General features: G+C 50.3%; 1 protein-coding gene across 1 annotated transcript in view; it reads right to left on the reverse strand.

The window, feature by feature from the left end:
* Positions 1-9,815: 9,815 nt before the first annotated feature.
* ANO10 (anoctamin 10) overlaps positions 9,816-21,896 on the reverse strand; it is a 213,148-nt gene continuing 201,067 nt past the window's right edge. The window contains exon 13 of the mRNA XM_060162288.1: positions 9,816-10,183. Within this exon, the coding sequence (XP_060018271.1) occupies positions 10,115-10,183 (69 nt within the window). The 3' untranslated portion in view covers positions 9,816-10,114. The remainder of the gene's footprint in view (positions 10,184-21,896) is intronic.

The following is a 21,896-nucleotide window of genomic DNA, read 5'->3' on the forward strand; positions in this document are numbered from 1 at the left end:
CTGTGTCGCATATCTTGTTTCTTCTTATGAACGCAGCTCTGTATAGTCCCGGCCTGGGTTAGACCGAAGTTCTACGTGCTGTGTGCGCACCTGCACCACCAGATGTGACTGAAAAAACGCAGTCGTGACTGTTCTCACTTTAGACTCGTGACCATAAGTCTCAGGTGGGTCCCAGGACTGCCCATTAATTAAACTTTATTTCCTCAATTATCTGCTTCCCTCACTCAGCCAGTCACCACACTCTCAGTTAAGTAAACCGAAGCAGTTAGAACTGCCCCCAAGCTCCCACTTTTTCTTTCCCACCTTCGTATGTATCCACATGCCCTGCTTTTCCTCCCGGTCGTGTGACTCCAGGTAAGTCCCTTCACTTGCCCCTGAAGACTTTACAGGTGTTAAGTGAGACAGACCTGAGGACTTTGTCATTCTCTTCTTCCCTTTGCACTGTCAATCTCTGCCTCTCTACTAGATTACTCCTAACAGCAAACAAAACAGACATGATTTTATTCCCTCAAATATTTTGTTTTCTCTCTAGCTGTTGCCACATTTTTCTATTCCTCTCCTCACCTCTCTCTGAACCCTTCCAATCAGGCACTGCTGCTGTCACCCCACCAGAACTGCTTTGCTCAAGGTCAGCAGTGATCTCCATGTGCTAAATCCAGTGGTCAATTTTTAGAAACAGCTTTCAGGTATAATCCACATACTGCATAATTCACTGACTTATATCGTACAATTCAATGGGTTTTAGTATATTGACAGAGTTGTGCAACCATTACCATAAACCCCAAAAGAAACCTTGTACCTGTTAGCACATTCTCCCTTTCCCCTCAACTCCCAGCCCAGCCTAAGCCAGACAAACACTAATCCGTGGTCACTTCCAGTCCCACGTTAGCATTTGTTGAGTTGATCACTCTTCCTTGCAAACTTCACGTTGTTCAGGACTCTACTTCTACCTTGCTGCTCTTCAGTCCACTAGCTCCACGTTCTCCCAACCACTGAACTTGGAATACTGCAGGATTCGATTCTAGATCCTTTCTGTATCTACACACAGTCTCTTGATCCTTAACATCCATGTGCTGATAGAAGCCCGAAATATACTTAGCCCATGTCTCCCAGGAACACCAGATTCCAACTACCTATTTGATTTCTCTATTCGGATGTGTCTGATAAACACCTCAATTTGTACAAGTCCCAAACTCATAATCCCCCTCAAATCCTTACCCTACTAATGTTCCCCATCTCATAACTGACAACTCTAAACCTTCATTTGTTTTGCACAAGTCAAAAATCTTGGTGTCAACCCTCACTCTTTGATCCCAGCATCCAATCCGTGAGTGCATCTTATTCACCATTCAAATATTGACACCTCATTGCCTCCACTCCTGACATTCTGGTCCATGAACATCATCATCACTTATCTGGTCAACTATAAAATGCCTCTTAAAGGGTTTCATCACTTTTGCCTCTTGTCTCTCTCATCTGTTTTCCATTCAGCATTGTGAGTGATCCTTCTAAAAGCTAAATCATGCTATGTTTTGAAAGGTGATGAATTTCCAAGCATTTGAAGATTTTCCACATAAGTTTCTGTTACTAATTTCTAGTTTGTTTTGTTCAGAAATCATGCTTTGTGTAATTTTTATTTTTTTAGTATATTTTATTTATTTTTGGCTGCATTGGGTCTTCATTGCTGTGTGTGGGCTTTCTCTGGTTGCGGTGAGGGGGGTCTACTCTTTGTTGCAGTGTGCAGGCTTCTCATTGCAGTGGCTTCTCTTATTGTGGAGCACGGGCTCTAGGCGCACAGGCTTCGGTAGTTGTGGCACATGGGTTCTAGAGTGCAGGCTCAGTAGTTGTGGCACCCGGGCTTAGTTGCTCCGCGGCAGGTGGGATCTTCCTGGGCCAGGGCTTAAACCCGTGTCCCCTGCATTGGCAGACGGATTCTTAACCACTGTGCCACCAGGGAAGCCCCTGCTTTGTGTAATTTAAATCTTTTTAAGCTTACTGAAATTTGTTTTATGGCCCAGCTAATGGCCTATCTTGGTGAATGTTTATGTGAGTGCTTGAGAAGTGCTCTTGCTGGTAAAGTGTTCTGTATGTTTTATACATGTCAATAATTAACTCAAGTTGATTGATAATGGTATTCAAGTCTTCTGTATCCTTACTGATTTTCTGTCTCATTATATAAATACTGAGAGGGAAGTGTTGAAATCCAGCTGTAGTTATGGATTTGCCTATTTCTCCTTTTAGTTCTATCAGTTTCACTTTATGAAATTTGAAGTTCTGTTGTTAGATTGTTAAGTCTTCGTGATGAATTGATCCCTTTCATCATTATGAAATGTTGCTCTTTATACCTAGTAAATTATTTTTTGTCCTGAAGTCTACTTTGTGTGATACTGATATAGCCATTCTAACTCTTTTTGACTTGTGGGAGTGTATTTTACTTCTAACCTATCTGTATCTTTATATTTAAAATAGGAGTTTGGTTTTTTTGTTTGTTTTTTTGTAGGCAGCATGTAGTTGGGTCTTGCTTTTTTGTCCAGTCTGCAAATCCTTACCTTTTATTTGGAGTACTTAGACCAATTACATTTAGTGTAATTATCAACATGGTTGAGTTTAAATCTACCTTCTTTCTAATTGTTTCTACTTGTTTCATCTGTTCTTTGTTTCTTTTTCCCTCTTTTAGTAACTTCTCTTGGTTTAACTAAGCACTTTTTATTGGCTGTGTGCCTCTCTTATTTTTTTATAGAACGTAACCTTACAACTACATACTTCCATTTTCTTCCTTCTCTTCTTTGTACTGTTGTCAATCATTTTATTTTTACATATGCATACACAGTTTTGTTTTAGGTAGTTTTCTTTTTAAGAGAGGAAACATGGAAATAGTCTTATATTACCAACATCTTTATCATTTCTGTCACTCTTCATTTCCTTGTATAGATCCACATTTTGGTATTTTCCTTCTGCCTGTAGAACTTAAAATTTTTTATAGTGCAGGTCTGCTGACTATATTCTGACAGCTTTTGCTTGTCTCAAAAGGTATTTTTACTTCATTTGTGAAGGCTGTTTTCATTGGGTATAGAATTCTAGCTTGACAGTTTTTTTATTGCAATGCTGGACACCGTGAATTTCACATTGTTGAGTGTAAAAAGTGCTGGGTTTCGTTTTGGCATAGGGTTACTTGGAATCAGTTGGATCCTTTTGGGTCTTGCTTTTAAAGTGTGTTAGGACAGATCCAGAGCAGTCTTCAGGGCTAATCTGGCCCACCACTGAAGCGGTACCCTTCTAAGCACTCTACCGAACTCTTTGCACTCTGGCTGGTGGCAGCGTGAACTGTTCTCAGCTTTGTGTAAGTTCTAAGCGTTGGTCAGTCTACTGCTTTCCAGGGGGGCTTCCTTCTCCAGCTCCAGGTAGTTTTCTCACGCACATGTAGCGATCGCTCTCAGTCAAAGACGGCAGATTCCAGTTCTTGCTCACTCCTTGTGCAGCAGGATATGCCAGACCTCAGGCTACCCCTTTGCCCCGAAGTCCAGCAGGGACGGGGTTCCTCAGGCTTCTGGATCTGGCGAGGGATCGTTGAGAAGGGGAAATGGGATCTAGCCTTTCCTGAGCTGACGGAAGCCAAGCACACTGTGACTGCTAGAGAGTCGTTTGTATTTTTGAGGATCCCCGACTCCCGAACAGCTCTCTCCCAGCAAAGCGTTACGTGTTGGAAAGTCAAGAAGAGGGAAAACACAGAACCTTGGTCCTTGTGAGTTCATAATGCCCTTGGGGAAGAAACAGGGATTTGAATTAGCACCAGATGACCATCAGAGGTGGTGACGGGTCACAGGGCACTGCTGTGAGAGCCAGGAGAGTTCCAAGACAGGTGAGCCAGGGGAGGGAGGGAGAGTGCAGGAGGCAGAGAATTGAGCTGGGTAGGATCGGGTCATCGGTCCCTGTGAGCCACAGGAGACAGGCGTGGACTGTGCTGGGAGAGAAGGGTCACAGGGACTCCAGGGTTTCTGGACTGGAAGACTGGAAGAACTGGAGGACTGCGGGGCATGGCTAGAAAGATTGTTGCCAGGTGGAACATCAGTGTTAGGGTGGAAAGGAGACAGACTCAGCATCCCACTGTCACTCAGGGCCCCCGCTTAGAAGGGCCCTCTCTTGCTTAACACTGCTCTTAGTTTGTCGTCTTGAAATTCCTGAAACTTTTGAAAAGGGGGATGCACTGGGCCCTGCAGGTTATGCACCTGGCCGAGGGGTTAGCTCTGTATTCTGCAGGTATGAAGGAGGTGATCTCAGCCACGAGGATGGGAGGCTTTGGCGAGAGCAGAGGCCCAGAGAGAGCAGCCAAGGCCAGAGACAGAAGCCCAGGGGCCGCCTCAAGTGTGGGGCTGAGAGGAGGCATCAGGGAGACAAGGAGTGGAGGCCACCGAGCAGGAGAGCGACAGGTGAGCCCAAGAACTGCTCACTGAGGCTGTGGTCTCTGAGCAGCAGAGACAGCTCTGAGGCAGAGGAGAACGAGAGGTGGAAGCAGGTCCTGAGGAGGCCTCTCTGAGAAGTGTCGGCAGTGAGGTGGCCGCGGTGATGGTGAGTGTGTGGGCGGTACTCTGAGAGCGCCCCGCGGGAAGGGACCGGTAGGCGGGCTGCGGGACTCAGAAGGGTACAGGGCCTGCCCACAGGCACGGCGCTGACCCGACCCCAGAGCCCACCCCTCAGGTTGCCCCGCTGCATGCGGCGAGGGGAGACAGTGGATGACCTCTGACCTTCCAGAGGGCTGGGCAAAGCAGTATTAAAGCACTAGGCTGTGGGTTCACTTTAAACCACACTGGAGCTCTTACATAACAGATGTCTGTGCATCTTGTTACTTTTCTAATACCTGAAAGAATTCCAAATTCTGTGAGACCCGTGGTCCTGAGGGATGCGGACAGACAGATGAGACCGTGTCGGGCAGCTCATTACACCTCGTGATGGGAAGGCATTTGGAGTCAGGGGCTGAGACCTGGTCTCACAACATGTCCCAAGGGGTTCCAGCGTGCCGAAGCTTCCCTGGGACCCACTGTCTGGGAGCAGATTAGGACCGAGGAAGAAGCGTCTCTCGGCCCCGGGATGCCTGTGGTGTGTTAAGGAGTCGGTACCTTCAGCGTGTTTGTGTAGGAAGCACAGCAAATACCTGGACCAGTGGGCACACGGTTCAGGTGGGAGTCAGCACATCACTGGGTCAGTTCAGGTTATTAACGCAGATCCCTACCTGCATCCTTCCTTCAGTTGTGGCCCAAATGCCAGGGGCTGCTCGTCCAGGGCACAGGCAGGGCGCCCCGGCTGGCGGGCAGTCGGGCGGGTCCTGGAAGGCAGTTGTTGGTACCACGCTTGGTCTCCCCGTTTACTGAGCTGACTCCATCTGCGAAGGGCCAGCCCTGCGGTGCCCGTTTTCGGCCTTGTGTTCTGGGATGGGAGGGGCACAGGTCACTGTAGTGGCTCTTCAGCCTCCCTTAGCGTGGAAACATACTTGTTTCCTGTTTCTGAGCCAGGCAGCTGTGTAAAGGGCAGCGTGGATCTGTGTCTGCACTACTGAGTTGCCCTCTGGTCCTTTGTTCGGCACTTTGATGATTTTCCTGGTCCTGAGCAGATGACTGCCTTCACGCCTTGGGCCTGTCGGACACCTGCCGGGGCGGGGGTCAGCAGACCTGGGCTCACCCGGCTGTGCCCTTGCCGTGTCCTCCTGCCTGGGCCGCGGTGCTCTCGGCTGTGCACAGGAGAAGACAGTGGGTAGCGGAAGGAGCCACGTGATGCCGATGCTTTGTGCCGCGCTCTCCCCGTCCCCCGGGGGAGTTCACCAGCAGCCAGAAAGGTCCAGAGAGGAGGCCACGTGTCATCTGCGTGATCTGTACCACAAGCTCAAGGGAGAATGCCATCGTGTCTCTTTTACGTTAGTTGATCACGTGAGGCTCACAGACCAGTTAGCAAGAAGCCTGGCGTCCCCTCCCTCCTGAGTGGTGGCGGCTCTGCCTCTGACCTGCCCAGGTATCCCAGGGGCTTTCAAAGGGTCGTGGGGCATCCGAGTGTTGGAACTGGAAGGTCCCTTTGGTCCTGCGCCCCGTTGCTCCTCTGCCCCAGGTCCTGTTCAGGCCCAGGGGTGCCTATCCAGTGCGAGGGAGGTGCTTGTTGCTCCAGATCCCTGCCAGACCGTGGGGGCCCCCACCTGGCACGTGGTGACGAGGCAGCAGGGGAGGAGGCAGGCTCTGTGGGGCTGTTAGCATCGGCCCCTCCTGGGGAGAAACCGGCAGGGCCTCTGCTCCCCTCAGTTCTCACACTCCAGAGCGTGCAGCGTGTGGCAGCGTCCACTGCAGGCATCCTCACAGACGTGGAGCCCCAGGCCAAGCTGCCAGAACCCCGTTCCTCAGGCCTGGGTGGTGGCACCCGAGCGTCCGCAGTGAACAGGGTGCAGGTGGTTCTCTCTTGGGGTCTGCGGCCACTCTCTGAGGCCCACTTGCTGATGCCAGCCTCACTGCCCACCCAGTGCAGGGCTTGGCTGGGGCCGCAGCTAGCTCGCAAGACCTCCTAACTTTGACTCTTAGGAGGCTGGGAGGAGGAGCGTCCCATAGCCTTCCCGGGTGCCTGCTTGTACAGACACCAGAGACCACAGACGGGCCTCTTGTCAGGACGCGGGGAAGCGCCTTCCTTCCTCTGCAGAGGCTGTGGCCCCTCGTGGTGGTGACGCAGGGCTGCTCCCAGGCTGGAGAGTCCTGAGGACACAGCTGCCCCGGCAGGGGGGTCATGTCTTTCCTCCAGTCCCTGGTGGCCCTGGAAGGTGCTGGTGGCTCCACTTCTGTCAGGTCCCCTCTCTTCAGGCCACCCTAGGGCGGGGCACGGAGGGCAGTCCTCGGACTCGGCTGACCCGCAAGAAGCTCGCCGTTACCTGCTGCTTGCCCGGTGCCGGGGGCTGTCCTTGCAGGGCCGTGCGTTAAACTGGGTCAGGAAGAGTCTGGATCCCAGGGTTCTTGTTCTGTGGCCTTTGGTCTTCCATCTTCTTGTTGCTAGTTTCCTGCTGGAAGGAGGGCAGGAGCTCCAGGGTCAGGGCTGAGAGAGCGCTGGGGCCGAGGGCCTGGTACAGGCTGCAAGCACCGTCCTGGCAGATGTGGGCCACGCTGCTGTGAATTCCCCAAAGCCCCCTGTGCCTCAGTTTTCTCATCTATAAAATAGGGACAATAGGAGGAAACTGAGGCCCAGAGGGCGTATCAAGGAGGGAAGCGGCCTCCGGCTTCACTGTAGGGCTGGGTATCCCTAACCATTTGCTTCTGGTTTCCTCCCAGAAGTCAGCAGCATAAAGATTTGTTCTCACGTCTGAGCTTTGGAGCCGCTGGTGGGCAGTGAGTCAGTGTGGCCACCAGGGGGGAGAGAAGGGTCCACTGCCTGCCCCCCCACCTGCAGCAGACCCACCAGGCTGACCGTAGAGAGCACGAGGGTGCCTGTGTGGGGGGCACGGGCCCAGCCCCTGCCCCCGGAGGCCCAGTGACTGTCAGCGGCCCGGAACTGAATGTCATGCTGGTGGCGTGAGAGGCGATAGTCGGGCTGAGAAGTGAATTGGACCAGGGCGCACTGGCAATCTGTGGACTCAGTGACAGTCTGTATTTCATGGCTTGAGGGAGGGTGGTAGTCAGGGGAGAGGCCACGGCAGGCAAGGAGTGGCGCTGCGGCCTGGCTCTGCCCCAGAGAGCGTCACGCCCAGTGAGGGCCACCTCTGCGGCTGCACATGCCTCGTCTCGCTGGGACCCTCCCAGCAGGGCCAGCGGGATGGGGCTCGTGCGGGAATGGGGGCATCACCTGTCTTCCGGCTCTCCCCAGGTGCTGAGGCTCTTCTCTGGGGACCTGCCCACGCAGCGGCTCCTCGAGAGCCGTCTGGTGACCGGGCTTGGGTCCAAAGACCTGGGGTCACTGTGGTGTGGGCAAGGCCTCGCGCGCCCTGAGAACCGGGGCGGGCTGTGTGCACAGGAGACCGGGTTCCTGGCGCCGCCCGCTCCCTGCTCGGTCTGGAGACACTGCTGCCTCAGCCTCCTGCTGGCGCCATCGCTTTATGCTCCTTTTCTCACCCGGGCTTGGGCTCCTGCCTCACCTGCTCCAGGTAGGCAGTGCCTGCAGCTCTTGTCCACTCCACGGGGGAAGGCGGGCTAGGGACGACGAGAGGAGGGCTCTCCCGCGGCCGGAATCCTCGGGGTGTCTGGGAGAAGTGGGGAGCAGTGCAGCTGAGTTGGGGGTGGGGCACGAGGACCCCAGGGCTAGCGGGGCGGCGGGGGCGGGAGCAGGCCGGGGGAGCGCTGCCGGGCATCTTCCTCGCGCACGGGGGCCGGTGAGCGGCGGTGGGCAGTGTCATCCTGGGTGTCTCCCACAGGCCGGTTAGGGTGACGAGGGACTATGAGACGTGCAGTGAAGGACACCTTGGTTTCTTCCACCCCTGCTCCTGGGCACCTGCCATGAGCCAGACGCCACCGACTCCGAGCGCTGGGACACAGAGGAGTTCCGGGGGCCTAGCGGGCCTACGTGGCATCTCCTTCCTGCCAGCCTCCCTCTAGTCTCCACCTGACCGGCTCCCACGTCCATCCTCCTCCTCCCGAGGCCCAGGAGCCCGCCCCAGTGAGGTGGGTCCCCGCGTCCAGGCTGACCCGGTCCCGTTTCCCCCGAGCATGACTGGCTTAGTCCTGGGTAAGTGACGTGGTTCTGCTGCGTCAGACTGAGGAAGGGCAGGGGGAGGCTTCTGGGAAAGAAAGACAGTCGTGAGTGCAGGGAGCCCGGGGTCCGCACTGTCTCAGGGCGAGGAGGGCCAGCCTGGAGAGCAGCTGTGAGCCCGTGGGTGGGGAGGTGAGCTGATGGGGTCCACCCGGAACCCACCGCCTCACACCCAACTGCACTCATGTGACTGGTCCCCAAAACCCGCTCTGGGGGAGACAGCTGGGTCCAAGGACCCACCTGAACTTTCTCCTTTCCCAGCAAACACAGGCGCCCAGGCTGGAATTGCAGGGAAGCTCTTGGCGGCTCAGGACTGGAGTGGCGGCTACCGTTCCCTGGTGTTTTAAGACACAAGAATGCTCTAGAAAGTATCCATCGAGCACGGAACCACCAGTGAGTACTTGTGCCATGCGAGGCCTCAGACCAAGGGGGCAGGGCAAGGCTGACCACAGGTGTCCGTGCTGGCAAAGACGACAGTCTGGCAGCACCCGCTGAACCACGCGGGGCAGATGGGAGAGCTGGGCTTCCAAAAACATGCATGGAGCGGGCCTGCCGTGGCCACCCCAGTCTTGATGTGAAGGAGGGAACCGAGGGGCCGGGCTCGGAGCGAGGGACACGGGTCTAGACCTGCCCGCCCTTCCCGGCCTTCCCGAGATGGGCCCGGTGTCCTGGCTATGAGGGCCCCAGTGGGGCGGGGCTGGCTGTTGTCTGGGGCACTTTGAGCAGCTGGTGGGAAAGGAAGCCAGGCCTGGCCCGAGCGGGGTGGTCCCCGGGGCTGGACCAGAGCCAGGAGCCCGGAGGGCGGTTTCCGGGGGGACGGGGGTTGCTGTGCTGGCGAGGGAGCTGCACCCCTGCGGGCACAGCCGGGACAGCCCCCCCCAGTTGTGGCCCAGCCGGCCGGCTGTGCTGAAGGTAGCCCAGCGGCCCCTGCCGCGCACCCCCAGGGAAGGCCCAGCGGCAGCAGAACCTCCCGAGGACCCCTGGGGCTTCCACACGCCTTGGAAGCAGCCCAGCCTCGAGGCGGGCCCGGCCCTCGGCTGCCCTGGCGGCTCCCCCTTCCACGACCCAGCTCGGAGCAGACGGGCTGCTCCATCCACACACGGAAGGAGGCGTCAGGCGGGCATGAGGCCTTTAATAGCTTGGTGACCTCTGTTCCGTGAATAAAGGGTCTGTGAACATAGAGCAGGACAGAGCCAGAGAGAGGCACCTCGCGTCGTCGAGCGTCGGCAACGCCACCTCGCTGGACGCCCCGCCTGCCGACCCGACGGTCACTGTGAGGGCAACCCGGGGAGCTGGCGGTTCGCCCACATGCCAGGCTGGGCAGCGGCGGCTCCAGAGCAAGGTCGGGCGGCGTGCGTGCGTGCGTGCGTGCGGGGCTCCGCGCGGGGAGGGCGCCCGCTGGCTCCACCGGCCCTCAGGGCGCCTCCTCCTTCCCGCCTTCCCTCCAGTCCTCTTTCAGGTTCTCGGCCACGTGCTTCATCTGCTGTTGAGAGAACACAGGACACGCTGAGTCACGTGAGGCTGGGCGGTGGCGCCTCAGGGGCGGCCCAGGCCCCGCTCCGGCATCACGGCCCCAGGGCGGCGGGAGTCCTGCTGCTCCAGTCCCGGGGCCCAGGCCGCCTCTGTGCCCTGAGCAGGCCTAGAGCAGGCACCCCTCAGCTGCGGGGTTTATGCGACCTTCAGCCTGACAGGACGGCGGAGACGGTGTGATTTAGTTCACAAACCTGGAGAAGCAGAACGGCCATGCCACCCGAATCCCCCCAGAGGTTAGTTTTTGCCTCTGCTACCTTTTCTGTTACTCATGTCTCCCGTCCTCTCACGAGCCCACTTTGACTGTCAACTACTGATGTAAAATGTAGTATTTCCCCCCAGATGCACTTCAGACTCTTGCAGCTGGTGTCATTTAATACTTACGAGACCTTTAAACATGTCTATTTATGAGAGACAGAAAGGGGGTGAGGCACAGAAGATGAATCTATTTCCTGATTTGACAAGTAACCGTAAGAAACTAAAAGCGACATAAATTTAACTGAACTAGCATCAAAATGAGGATACGACATTCCCTAGTTTGTCACAGAATCTACCAGCCACACTTGCCCTCCACAAGCCTTCGAGGCTCCCTGTGAGCTGCAAACAGCCCCCCCCCGCATGCGTGGCTGCGGAGGGGGGAGCCCCTTGGCGTCAGGCCAGAGCGTCCCGCAGACCTCGCGAGGCCGAGGGCAGCCATCTGACGGGCCCTCTGCCCTGAATGACCCAGTAACCTAGCTTCTCGAAGATGCCTCTTCTTTCAGGTCCCAGGTTGGGGGCTTGGCCCAGGCTGGGGAAGAGACTCAGAACGCACTGGGCTTGGACGACTGCCCACCTGCAGTGCCTGCCCTGCTGAGGGCAGCTCCTAAGGGTAGCGGTTCCTGGATGTCACGGGCTCATCTACACCTAACTGCGCCGCTGGAAGCAAAGGTAGGAACCGGGGCAGGGACCACCCCCCCCCCCCCGCCCCCTGCCCCTCATGCCTCAGGCAGTCTACACAGGAGCTCCTGTCTCCACTCGTGCCCTTTCCTCGCCTGTCCTGGAGCAAGGCTGCTTCTGAAGCTGAAGAGTGACAGGCCCCCAGGCCTCTGGGTCGAGCCAACCCCACTCCACCCCCCCCACCCCCCCCGGCCGTCCCATGGCTGGGTCCCTCAGGGCTCGATCTGCCTCACAGAGCTCTGTGATCCCCAAAGGCAACGTGGCCCGTGGGGGGCGGGAAGGCTTATTATGCCCCCATGACCTCTACCTGGCCTTCCTCAGCACAGTGCCGAGGCCCTGGGAAGTGGCAGGGAGCAGGACCAGAACTTAAGACCTGTAGCTAAAGGCCAAAAAGAAACCCAGCAGCTAAGAGGAAACAAACTGCAGCGGCCTGCCTGCCTGAGGTGAAGAGTTCAACTGGATTTGAGGTCAGTGAGCGACGCTGCAACCTTTCCTGCACAAATGGGGCAGGCCTACTCGGCTCCTGCCTGAAAGATGGCGTCAGATGCCATCTGGCCTCGAGACCGCTTCTCCTGGGTCAACCGGCCGCTGCCCACTGCTCTTGGGTCTGGATCCCCTCAGTGTGTGGTCATGTAACTTGTAATGCAACTGCCCCCCGCCCCAGCGAAGCTTTCCACATCCTCGCCTACTGGTGAAATGGTGGGCATTGGCAGAACTAACTCCAGAAGCACGAAATTGCTGCTCTGAAGGAACCCTGGTGATCATTTGGTCCTGTGGTCACTTAAGGGTCCTGAGACCTTGTTAAGTGCAGACTCCTGGTACCTCCCCGAGATGCTAAGATGCCGTCGTGCTGGCTTGTAGAGGGACCCAGGACGCTCTGAACTTTCAGCAAGCCCTCGAAGTTTCTCTGTGGACAAACCCAGGGCGGGGAGTCACTGGTTTGCTGTCTGCCATCCTTCACCAGCACGCAAGCCGGCGTCGCGGGCCATGCTGGGCAGGTCCAGGCCACCGTGTGTGCTCTGGCGGGGAGGCGCCGTCCCCTCAGGGCCTCACGCTGCCTCCTGCAGCTCAGCTCTTTGGCGTCTTCTCTTTAGCTGCCCCGCCTGGAGGGTGGGGTGAAAAAACTGGCTTCTTTGGGGATTCTTCAATCAAAACCTTATTAAAAATACAAGCAGGATAAAAGTCCTGACTTCTTCACCATAAAAAGCACCAGAATGAAGAGAGAACGAAATTTTCCTCAACTCATGCTTCATTAAAACACTCACGCTCCAAATTACTCTCTAAAAAGCACAGACTGATCTTTGGCGTCATTATTAGCAATGGTTATACAGGTGGACCTTGTTTCACTGTGCTTCACAGAAATTGAGTTTTTTACAAATTGAAGGTTTGTGGCAATCCTGTGTTGAGCAATTCTGTTGGTGCCATTTTTCAAACAGCATTAGTTTCTAACTAAGGTATGTACACTGTTTTTATAGACATAATGCTGTGTAAGCATAACTTTCCTATACGTTGGAAAACCAAAAATTCACATGACTCGCTTTATTGCAGTGGCCTGGAACCAAGCCCAGGGTATCTCGGAGGTCTGCCTGCAACAGGAACCGAATCACGACGCGTGCTGGCCAAACATGCAGCTTAACCTGAGAAACGGTGAGTAACCAGATCCCTTCTTCCCTGTGGAGAAGTACAGAAGTGTGTTCTGAGACCTGCAGTCCTCAGACGGGGCTTCATCCTCCCGGGCTCGCAGCAGAGACTCTGCCTCGCTGAGCCCATAGTCAGTTTTGGGATCCTTCTACTCACATCGCTCAGGAATCAGTTGATTACAGTATTGTGCCATTTTCAATCTGTTAGCAGCTATTCCATTACTCCTTCCCCCAAAGCAACAACCACCTGCCCAGAAGGACTCTATCTGGGCAGGTCTTGGCTGGGGACAGGCCAAACCTGTGCATTCATCTCTTCCTGTCTGTTTGCTAGAGGCCTCCAGTCTCTCTGAGTGTGGAGCTGAGTGGCTGGAGCCAGGCTGAGGGCCTCTGCGGCCAGGCCATCTCATCCCACGACAGCAGCTCAAACATGAACTGGGTTCTCAGGTCAGTTCAGCTCAGCAACAGCACCTGGGGGACCAGGGTCCCTGAGTCCCGCCAGCCTCAGGTGCACAGTCCTGGTGACAGCACTGCCATCACCCATCCCTACTTCCCCTACCCCACTCCGTCCTGATTTAATGGGCTGGGGTGTGGCCTGGGGGTTAGCAAAGCTCCCCTGGATGATTCTATCGCACAGCTGGGGTAGAGAACCACTGCCTGGAAGGAAGCCCCGCCCACTGTGGGCAGGGCCAGCAGGAGAGGGCGCTGCCCTCGTGCACAGCTGTGCCCTCCCTCCCCATCCACCCCGGCAACCACAAGCATGTCTCCTCTATCCTGTCACTTGTTTGAGGTCATGTACTTAGAGTCAGGGCAAAATTAAGCAAGGGTCTGGCAATTCAGGTGAAAAGGGAAGTAGAGAACAGGCCTTTTGAAGTACCGCATTTTCACAAAAACGATTTTTCTCTGTTAGATCTAGAGGAAAGTTCCTCAAACAAGCAGCAGGCTGAACACGTTCGGAAGTAACAGTTAAAAACTCCAGATCTGTCCTGGGCCTGGCGATGCCATCAGGCTCTGACAACCCCAAGCAGTGGGTGGAGGGGCAGCAAGGTGCAGGGACAGCACCAGCGGGGAGTTACATCCACCTCCTCTCCCTCTGGAGGGGTTGGTTCATTTTACCATTTGACAAAATGTAGAAGTGTGAGATTTGCTGACACCCAAACAGGCCAGCGCTCTGAATCCCTCACCTCCCACCCCGGCCAACTTTTCTCCCAGTCGCCCCCATCTCAGGGACCACTACCAGCCGGCTACTCGGACCCAAACTGCAGACGTCACCCTGGATGACTCTCTGCCCCTCCCCATCGGGTCCTGTCGACTCCACCTGCCAAGCACACCCCATTCCTCCCAACTCCTACCTTAGGGCTGTCGCCCCTGCTGCACCGAAACCACCTCCCAAACTTTCCCACGCTTGTGCAAACGCAGCCCAAGCCATGTTTTAAAACGGGACCAGAACATGCCACTACAGGGGTTTCCCAAAGACTCGAGATGAAAACTCAAGCCTCCACTTTTCTCTCACAGCCCCGCTGCCTCCAGTCTAGCTCCTTCTTCCCGCAGGCTCATCACCATCTGCTTCGCCTGCCCTGCCACTGCGCTTTGCTCCTCAGCCTGTCTTCCCCCAGATAAGCCGTCCCAAATCACTTACCCCAGAGGAGTCTCCCGTCACCGTCACATCCCTTTATTTTAATTCCTGCACTCCACTCAGACCATCTGGTTTTTAACTGTCTAGGTGAACTTTGTGTTTTTTTCTGCTTTAAACGTTCTATCCCATCTAATACCTGGTCTCCTGACTCTGCCCCCAGGGCCTGCAAAAGCTCCGGCACCAAGTCGGTGCTCCACAGATGCCTGTGGAAGAGCAACCGAGCCCAGCTCCAAGCCTACAGCAGCAGCCAGGGATGACAGCTCAGCCGCTAACCTCATCGAGAACAGCACAGACAGGCAAAGCCTCCCTTCTCGTGGGTGCGTAAACGAGACACACGCATGTTCTTGAAGTCAGCGTCACTTTCTGGACCATAAATGTGCCCGTCACGTGTACAGGGTCATAGGAAACACACCGTAACATGGGCTGTATGTCAGAAGTTTCAGGATTTTGGAGTACCAGATGGTTCCCTGCCCTGACCTGGGTCCAGCCCCTCAGGATGTCACCCAGTGGAGACAGGAATCTCAGTCCCCCAAGCCCTCAGGGGTGGTTCTGGTGAAGGGAAGGTGGTATGCAGGTAGAGCTGGGTGGAGAGAAGATGACAGGAGAAAGTCAAGGGCCACCAGGAGAGTTGCCAGATCATCATCTTGGTCCCAGCTGGAAACCAAGACTCCTCCAAGAAGGGCCAAACACAGCTCCCAGACCTGGTGGCCAGGCCCAGCTCACCCAACCAGTGAGATGCCAGTGTCCACGAGTTCATTAACTGCATGAGCTGATCCTGGGGAAGACAAATGTCAGTTCAACTTGAAGAAAATATCTACTTCTTAAATCATCTTCTGGGAGGAGGAGATCAAGGTGGCAGGGCAGAAGGACGTGGAGCTCACCTCCCCCCACAAATACATCAAAAATACATCTACAACTGGAACAATTCTCACAGAACACCAACTGAAAGTGCTAAATGAAAAAGTGGAGGAAGCAGTCCCCATTAAAAGAAAAAGAGAAGTCGCCTGAAAGAACAAACAGTGAATACCAACTGAAAGCGGGCAGAAGATCTCATACAACTGAAGCTGTAAGAAAGATCCCCATGTAACCTGGTAAGACTAAAGGGAAAAAAGGGGGGGAATCAAGGTGGGACCTGTGCTCCTGGGAGGGAGCCATGAAAGAGGAATGGTTTCCTTACCCTGGGAACCTCCTTCGCCGGCTGGGAGCTCAGCCAGGACAGATAGGTAGCTGCAGGAGCCTGGAATTTGCCCAAGAGGAGTGTGCACAGACTGGCTTGCTTACAAGCAGGATAGAGAGGAACCGACACTGACTGCTGCCACGTCACCACACTTCCCAGCCCAAGACACGCACTTACTGGTGTGCGCAGTGCCTGGGTGCTGAAACTCGGGCTTCAGCGGACAGACTCGAGGAGAGGACTTGGTTTGGCTATTTGGACATAGCCCGAAGGGCCTAGGATGTGGTCCAGGCCGCAAATGGGGGTGTGTGTGGGACAGAGCGTGGGTCCGTCATGGAAGCCTCATTCACACCATGCTCACAGCGGGCACAGCTTCCGGAGCTCCCGCTTTGTGAGTGTGCACGTGACGAAGGCAGGCAGAGCTGACGCACGCGCTCTGGCAGTAGAGGGTAGGCTGATTTTGTGGGTGTGCCCACCAGGTGATGGGTGGTGTCACAGAGTTGCCTGTCCCAGCAAACAGGTCCTGCAGAGGAACACCCAGCAACTCCTTTCCAGGGGGAGTGCTCCAGTCTCACCTACCTCACACTGCAGCTAAGAACCGGACCTGGGGGCTTTTACTCCAACAACTGGGGAGCAAACCCTACCCCCGACAGGGCTGTGACAACCAAAGAGGAAGCCCCGCCCAATATCCAGTGCAGGCTCTGGTCACCACAGCACCAAACAAACACACCCCTTATCAAGGGGACAGTGGCCAGCACGCTCTGAGCAAAGTCATGGCAGGCATCCACACCAAATGTAGCCCTCGCATCAAAAATATTGGACTTACACAGCCTACAAAGGGATGCTCCCACATAAAAGCAGCCTTTCAAGACCACAGTACGTAACTGTTTCTCCTAAATTCTTAGCGTAAGACAAATGAAAGTAAAATGACGAAACAGAGGAAGTACTCCCAATTAAAAGAAAAAAAGAAGTCCCCGAAAGAAAAAACAATGAAACAGACCTCTCCAGTCTACCAGACTGCTGAGTTCAAAAAGGAGGTAATAAAAATGCTGAAGGAATTAAGAAAGACCATCAGTAGAAATGGAGATCACTGTAACAAGGAACTGGAAACCATAAAGAGACAATCAAAATTAGACAACTCAATTGCCAAGATAAAAACCGAGCTAAAGGCAATAAATAGCAAACTAAATAATGCAGAAGAACGAAAAGTGATCTGTAAGAATAACAGAAGTCACCCAATCAGAACAGCAGACAGAAAGACAAATGAAAAAAATGAAAGCAACATACGAGACATATAGGATAATATAAAGTGTGCCAATCTACACATAATAGGAATTCCAGAAGGCGAAGAAAGGGAAAAGTGGATCAAGATGTATTTGAAGAAATTATGGCTGAAAACTTTCCAAACCTAAAGCAGGAAACAGATATCCAGGGACAAGAAGTACAGAGAGTCCCACACCAAGACATATAATTAAAATGGCAAAAGTTAGAGAGGATTCTAAAGGCAGCAAGAGAAAAAGAGTCAGTTACAAGGGAACCCCCATGAGGCTATCAACTGATTTCTCTACAGAAACACTGCAGGCCAGAAGGGAGTGGCAAGCTCTATTCAGAGTCCTGAAAGGGAAAACTCTGCAACCTAGGATACTCTACCCAGCAAGATTATCATTTAGATTAAAAGAAGAGATAAAGAATTTCTCAATCAAAAACTAAAAGAATACAGCAATACTAACCCTATCCTAAAAGAAATATTGAAAGGTCTTCTTTAAATAGAAATGAAGCAAGAACCTATAAGAAAGGGGAAAATCACAATAGGAAAGGCAGATGTATAAAAGGATTGAAGGTCAGTTAAATAAGCCAGTACATAGATTAAAAAATTTTTTTTTAATTTTCTGAATGTGATTACAACTACAAGGAACAGCAAATGGATAAACATGAAGATGTAAAATGGACATCAAAATGTGGAGAAGGGTAGTAGGATAATGTACATCTTTTAGAATGTAGAGCTTGCATGACTATCAGTCTAAAGCAAGTAGTTATAGTTATGGGTTACCATATTTGAAAACCAGGGTAACCACAAATTAAAAACATACAGTAACAGAAACATAGATCAATGGAACAAGATAGAAAGCCCAGAGATAAACCCAAGCACCTACGGTCAACTAATCTATGACAAAGGAGGCAAGGCTATACAATGGAGAAAAGACAGTCTCTTCAATAAGTGGTGCTGGGAAAACTGGACAGCTACATGTAAAAGAATGAAATTAGAACACTCCCTAACACCATACACACAAAAAAAACCTCAAAATGGATTAGACACCTAAATGTAAGACCAGACACTATAAAACTCTTAGAGGAAAACATAGGAAGAACACTCTTTGACATAAATCACAGCAAGATCTTTTTTGATCCACCTTCTAGAGTAATGGAAATAAAAACAAAAATAAACGAATGGGACCTAATGAAACTTCAAAGCTTTTGCACAGCAAAGGAAACCATAAACAAGACAAAAAGACAGCCCTCAGAATGGGAGAAAATATTTGCAAACGAATCAATGGACAAAGGATTAATCTCCAAAATACATAAACAGCTCATGCAGCTCACTATTAAAAAAACAAACAACCCAATCCAAAAATGGGCAGAAGACCTAAACAGACATTTCTCCATAGAAGACATACAGATGGCCAAGAAGCACATGAAAAGCTGCTCAACATCACTAATTATTAGAGAAATGCAAATCAAAGCTACAATGAGGTATCACCTCACACCAGTGAGAATGGGCATCATCAGAAAATCTACAAACAACAAATGCTGGAGAGAGTGTGGAGAAAAGGGAACCCTCTTGCACTGTTGGTAGGAATGTAAATTGATACAGCCACTATGGAGAACAGTATGGAGGTTCCTTAAAAAACTAAAAATGAATTACCATATGATCCAGCCATCCCACTACTGGGCATATACCCAGAGAAAACCATAATTCAAAATGACACATGCATCCCAATGTTCAATGCAGCACTATTTACAATAGCCAGTACAATAGCCAGGTCATTGAAGCAACCTAAATGCCCATCGACAGACAAATGGATAAAGAAGATGTGGTGCATATATACAATGGAATATTACTCAGCCATAAAAGGAACGAAATTGGGTCATTTGTTGAGACGTGGATGGATCCAGAGACTGTCATACAGAGTGAAGTCAGTCAGAAAGAGAAAAACAAATATCGTATATTAATGCATATATGTGGAACCTAGAAAAATGGTACAGATGAACTGGTTTGCAGGGCAGAAATTGAGACACAGATGTAGAGAACAAACATATGGACACCAAGTGGGGAAAGTGGCAGGGTGGTGGGGGTGGTGGTGTGATGAATTGGGCGATTGGGATTGACATGTATACACTGATGTATATAAAATTGATGACTAATAAGAACCTGCTGTATAAAAAAATTGAATTAAAAAATAAAAAAACATACAATAGATTCACAAAAACCAATAAGAAAAGAACTCAAGTATAAGACAAAAGAAAATTATCAAACCACAAAAGGAAAAACAAAAAGAAGGAACAAAGAAGAAATACAAAATCAACTGGAAAACAAGGTTTAAAATGGCAATAAATACATACCTATCAATAAATTATCTTAAATGTCTATGAACTAAACACTCCAATCAAAAGACACAGAGTGACAGATTGGATAATAAAACAAGAACCTACAACATGCTGCCTACAAGAGATCCACATAGATTAAAAATGAAGGGATGGAAAAAGATATTTCGTGCAAATGGAAACAACAAGAAAGCGAGGGTTGCAATACCCATGTCAGACAAAATAAACTTTGAAACAAAGGCCATAAAGAAAGACAAAGAAGGACACTATAAAATGATGAAAGGATCAATACAAGAAGAGAATATTATACTTGTTATAATATTCTTGTTATTAATATTATATAATATAAATGCATCCAATATGGGAGCACATAAATACATTAAAACAAATACTAACAAACGTTGAAAGGAGAAATTGATGGGAACACAATAATAGTAGGAGATTTTAACACTCCACTGACATCAGTGGACAGATTTTCCAGGCTCAAAAAGGAAACAAAGACTCTAAATGACACAATAGAACAGTTAGACTTAATTAATATCTACAGGACCTCAGTCTAAAAAAACCAGAATACACATTGTTTTCAAGTGCACATGGAACATTCTCTAGGATGGACTACATACTAGGGCACAAAACAAGCCTCAACAAATTTAAAAGGACAGAAATTATTTCAAGCATCTTCTCTGACTACAATGGCATGAAACTAGAAATCAACCAGAGAAAGAGAAATGAGAAACAAATGACTACATGGAGACTAACCAACATGCTACTAAAAAACCAATGGGTCAGTGATGAAATCAAAGAGAAAATTAAAAAATACCTTGAGACAAATGACAATGAAAACACAACCATACAAAATCTATGGGATGCAGCAAAAACAATCCTAAGAGGGGAAGTTCATAGTGATACAGGCCTTCTTCAAAAAAACTCTCAAATAGACAACCTAAAAGAATTAGAAAAAGAAGAAACAAAACCTAAAGTCAGCAGAAGGAAGGAAATAATAAAGATCAGAGAGGAAATAAAAGAGATAAAAAAAATAGAAAAAAATCAATAAAAAACCAAGAGCTGTTTTTTTGAAAGGATAAACAAAATCAACAAACTCTGGCCACCAGGGATCATCAGGAAGAAAAGAGAAGAAGAAAGGCTCACCACAAAGAAAAGAGAGGAACCAAATAAAACAAGAAATGAAAGAGGAGAAATAAGAACTGATACCACAGAAATTCAAAAAACCATAAGAAATCATATGCCAACAAAATAGACAACCTAGAAGAAGTGGACAAGTTTCTTGAAACATGCAGTCTGCCAGAACTGAATCAAGAAACAGATAATTTGAACAGACTGATCGCTAGAAATGAAATAGAATTTGTAATTTAAAAAACACCCTGCAAACAGAAGTCCAGAACTGGATGGCTTCACTGGGGAATTCTACCAAACATACAAAGAACTCATACCTATTCTTCTCAAACTCTTCCAAAAGACTGAAGAGGCGGGAACACTCCCAAAGTCATTCTATGAAGCCACCATCACCCTGATGTCAAAACCAAAGACACTACCAAAAAAGAATATTACAGGCCAATATCTCTGATGAATATAGATGCAAAAATCCTCAGCAAAATATTAGCAAACAGAATCCAATGACACATAAGAAGGATCATATGCCATGATCAAGTTGGATTCATTCCAGGGTCACAAAGATGGTTCGAAACACATATGGATCAATGTGATACACCACATCAACAAAAGAAAAGTAAAAAACCACATGATCATCAATAGATGCAGAAAAAGCATTTGATAAAATTCAACATCCATTCATGATAAAAAATCTCACCAAAATGGGTACAGAGGGAACATATCTCAACATAATAAAAGCCATTTACAACAAATCTATAGCCAATATAATACTCAATGGTGAAAAGCTGAAAGGCCTCCTGCTAAATTCTGGAATGAGACAAGGACGTCCACTCTCACCACTTCTATTTGACATAGTATTGGAAGTCTTAATACAGTAATCAGATAAGAAAAAGAAATAAAATGGGAAGAGGTAAAATTGTCATTGTATGCAGGTGAAATGATGCTCTATATAGAAAACCCTAGAGACTCCACACAAAAACTATTAGAACTAATAAATTAATTCAGCAAGGCAGCAGGATACAAGAACAATATACAGAAATCTGTTGCATTTCTTTATACTGACAATGAAATATCAGAAGTAGAAAGTAAAAAACAATTCCATTTAAAATAGTGTGTCCCCCCCGCCACCGCCAAAAAAAAAATCTAGAATAAACCTAACCAAGGATGTGAAAGACCTATATGCTGGGAACTGTAAAACACTGATAAATGAAATTGAAGATACTATAAAGAAATAGAAAAATATCCCCTGCTACTGGATTGGAAAAATTAATATTGTTAAAATGGCCACACAACCCAAAGCAATCTACAGATTTAATGTGATCCTTATCAAATTACCCATGACATTTTTCACAGAACTAGAATAAATAATCCTAAAATTTATATGGAACCACAAAAGACCCAGAATTGCCAAAGCAATTCTGAGGGAAAAAACAAAGATGGAGGCATAACTCTCCCAGACTTTAGACAACACTACAAAGCTACAGTAATTAAAACAGTGTGATATTGGCACAAAAACAGACACATAACATCAATGGAACATAATAGAGAA

This window comes from Lagenorhynchus albirostris, chromosome 10 (genome assembly GCF_949774975.1).
Source record: "Lagenorhynchus albirostris chromosome 10, mLagAlb1.1, whole genome shotgun sequence".
Taxonomy (NCBI): domain Eukaryota; kingdom Metazoa; phylum Chordata; class Mammalia; order Artiodactyla; family Delphinidae; genus Lagenorhynchus; species Lagenorhynchus albirostris.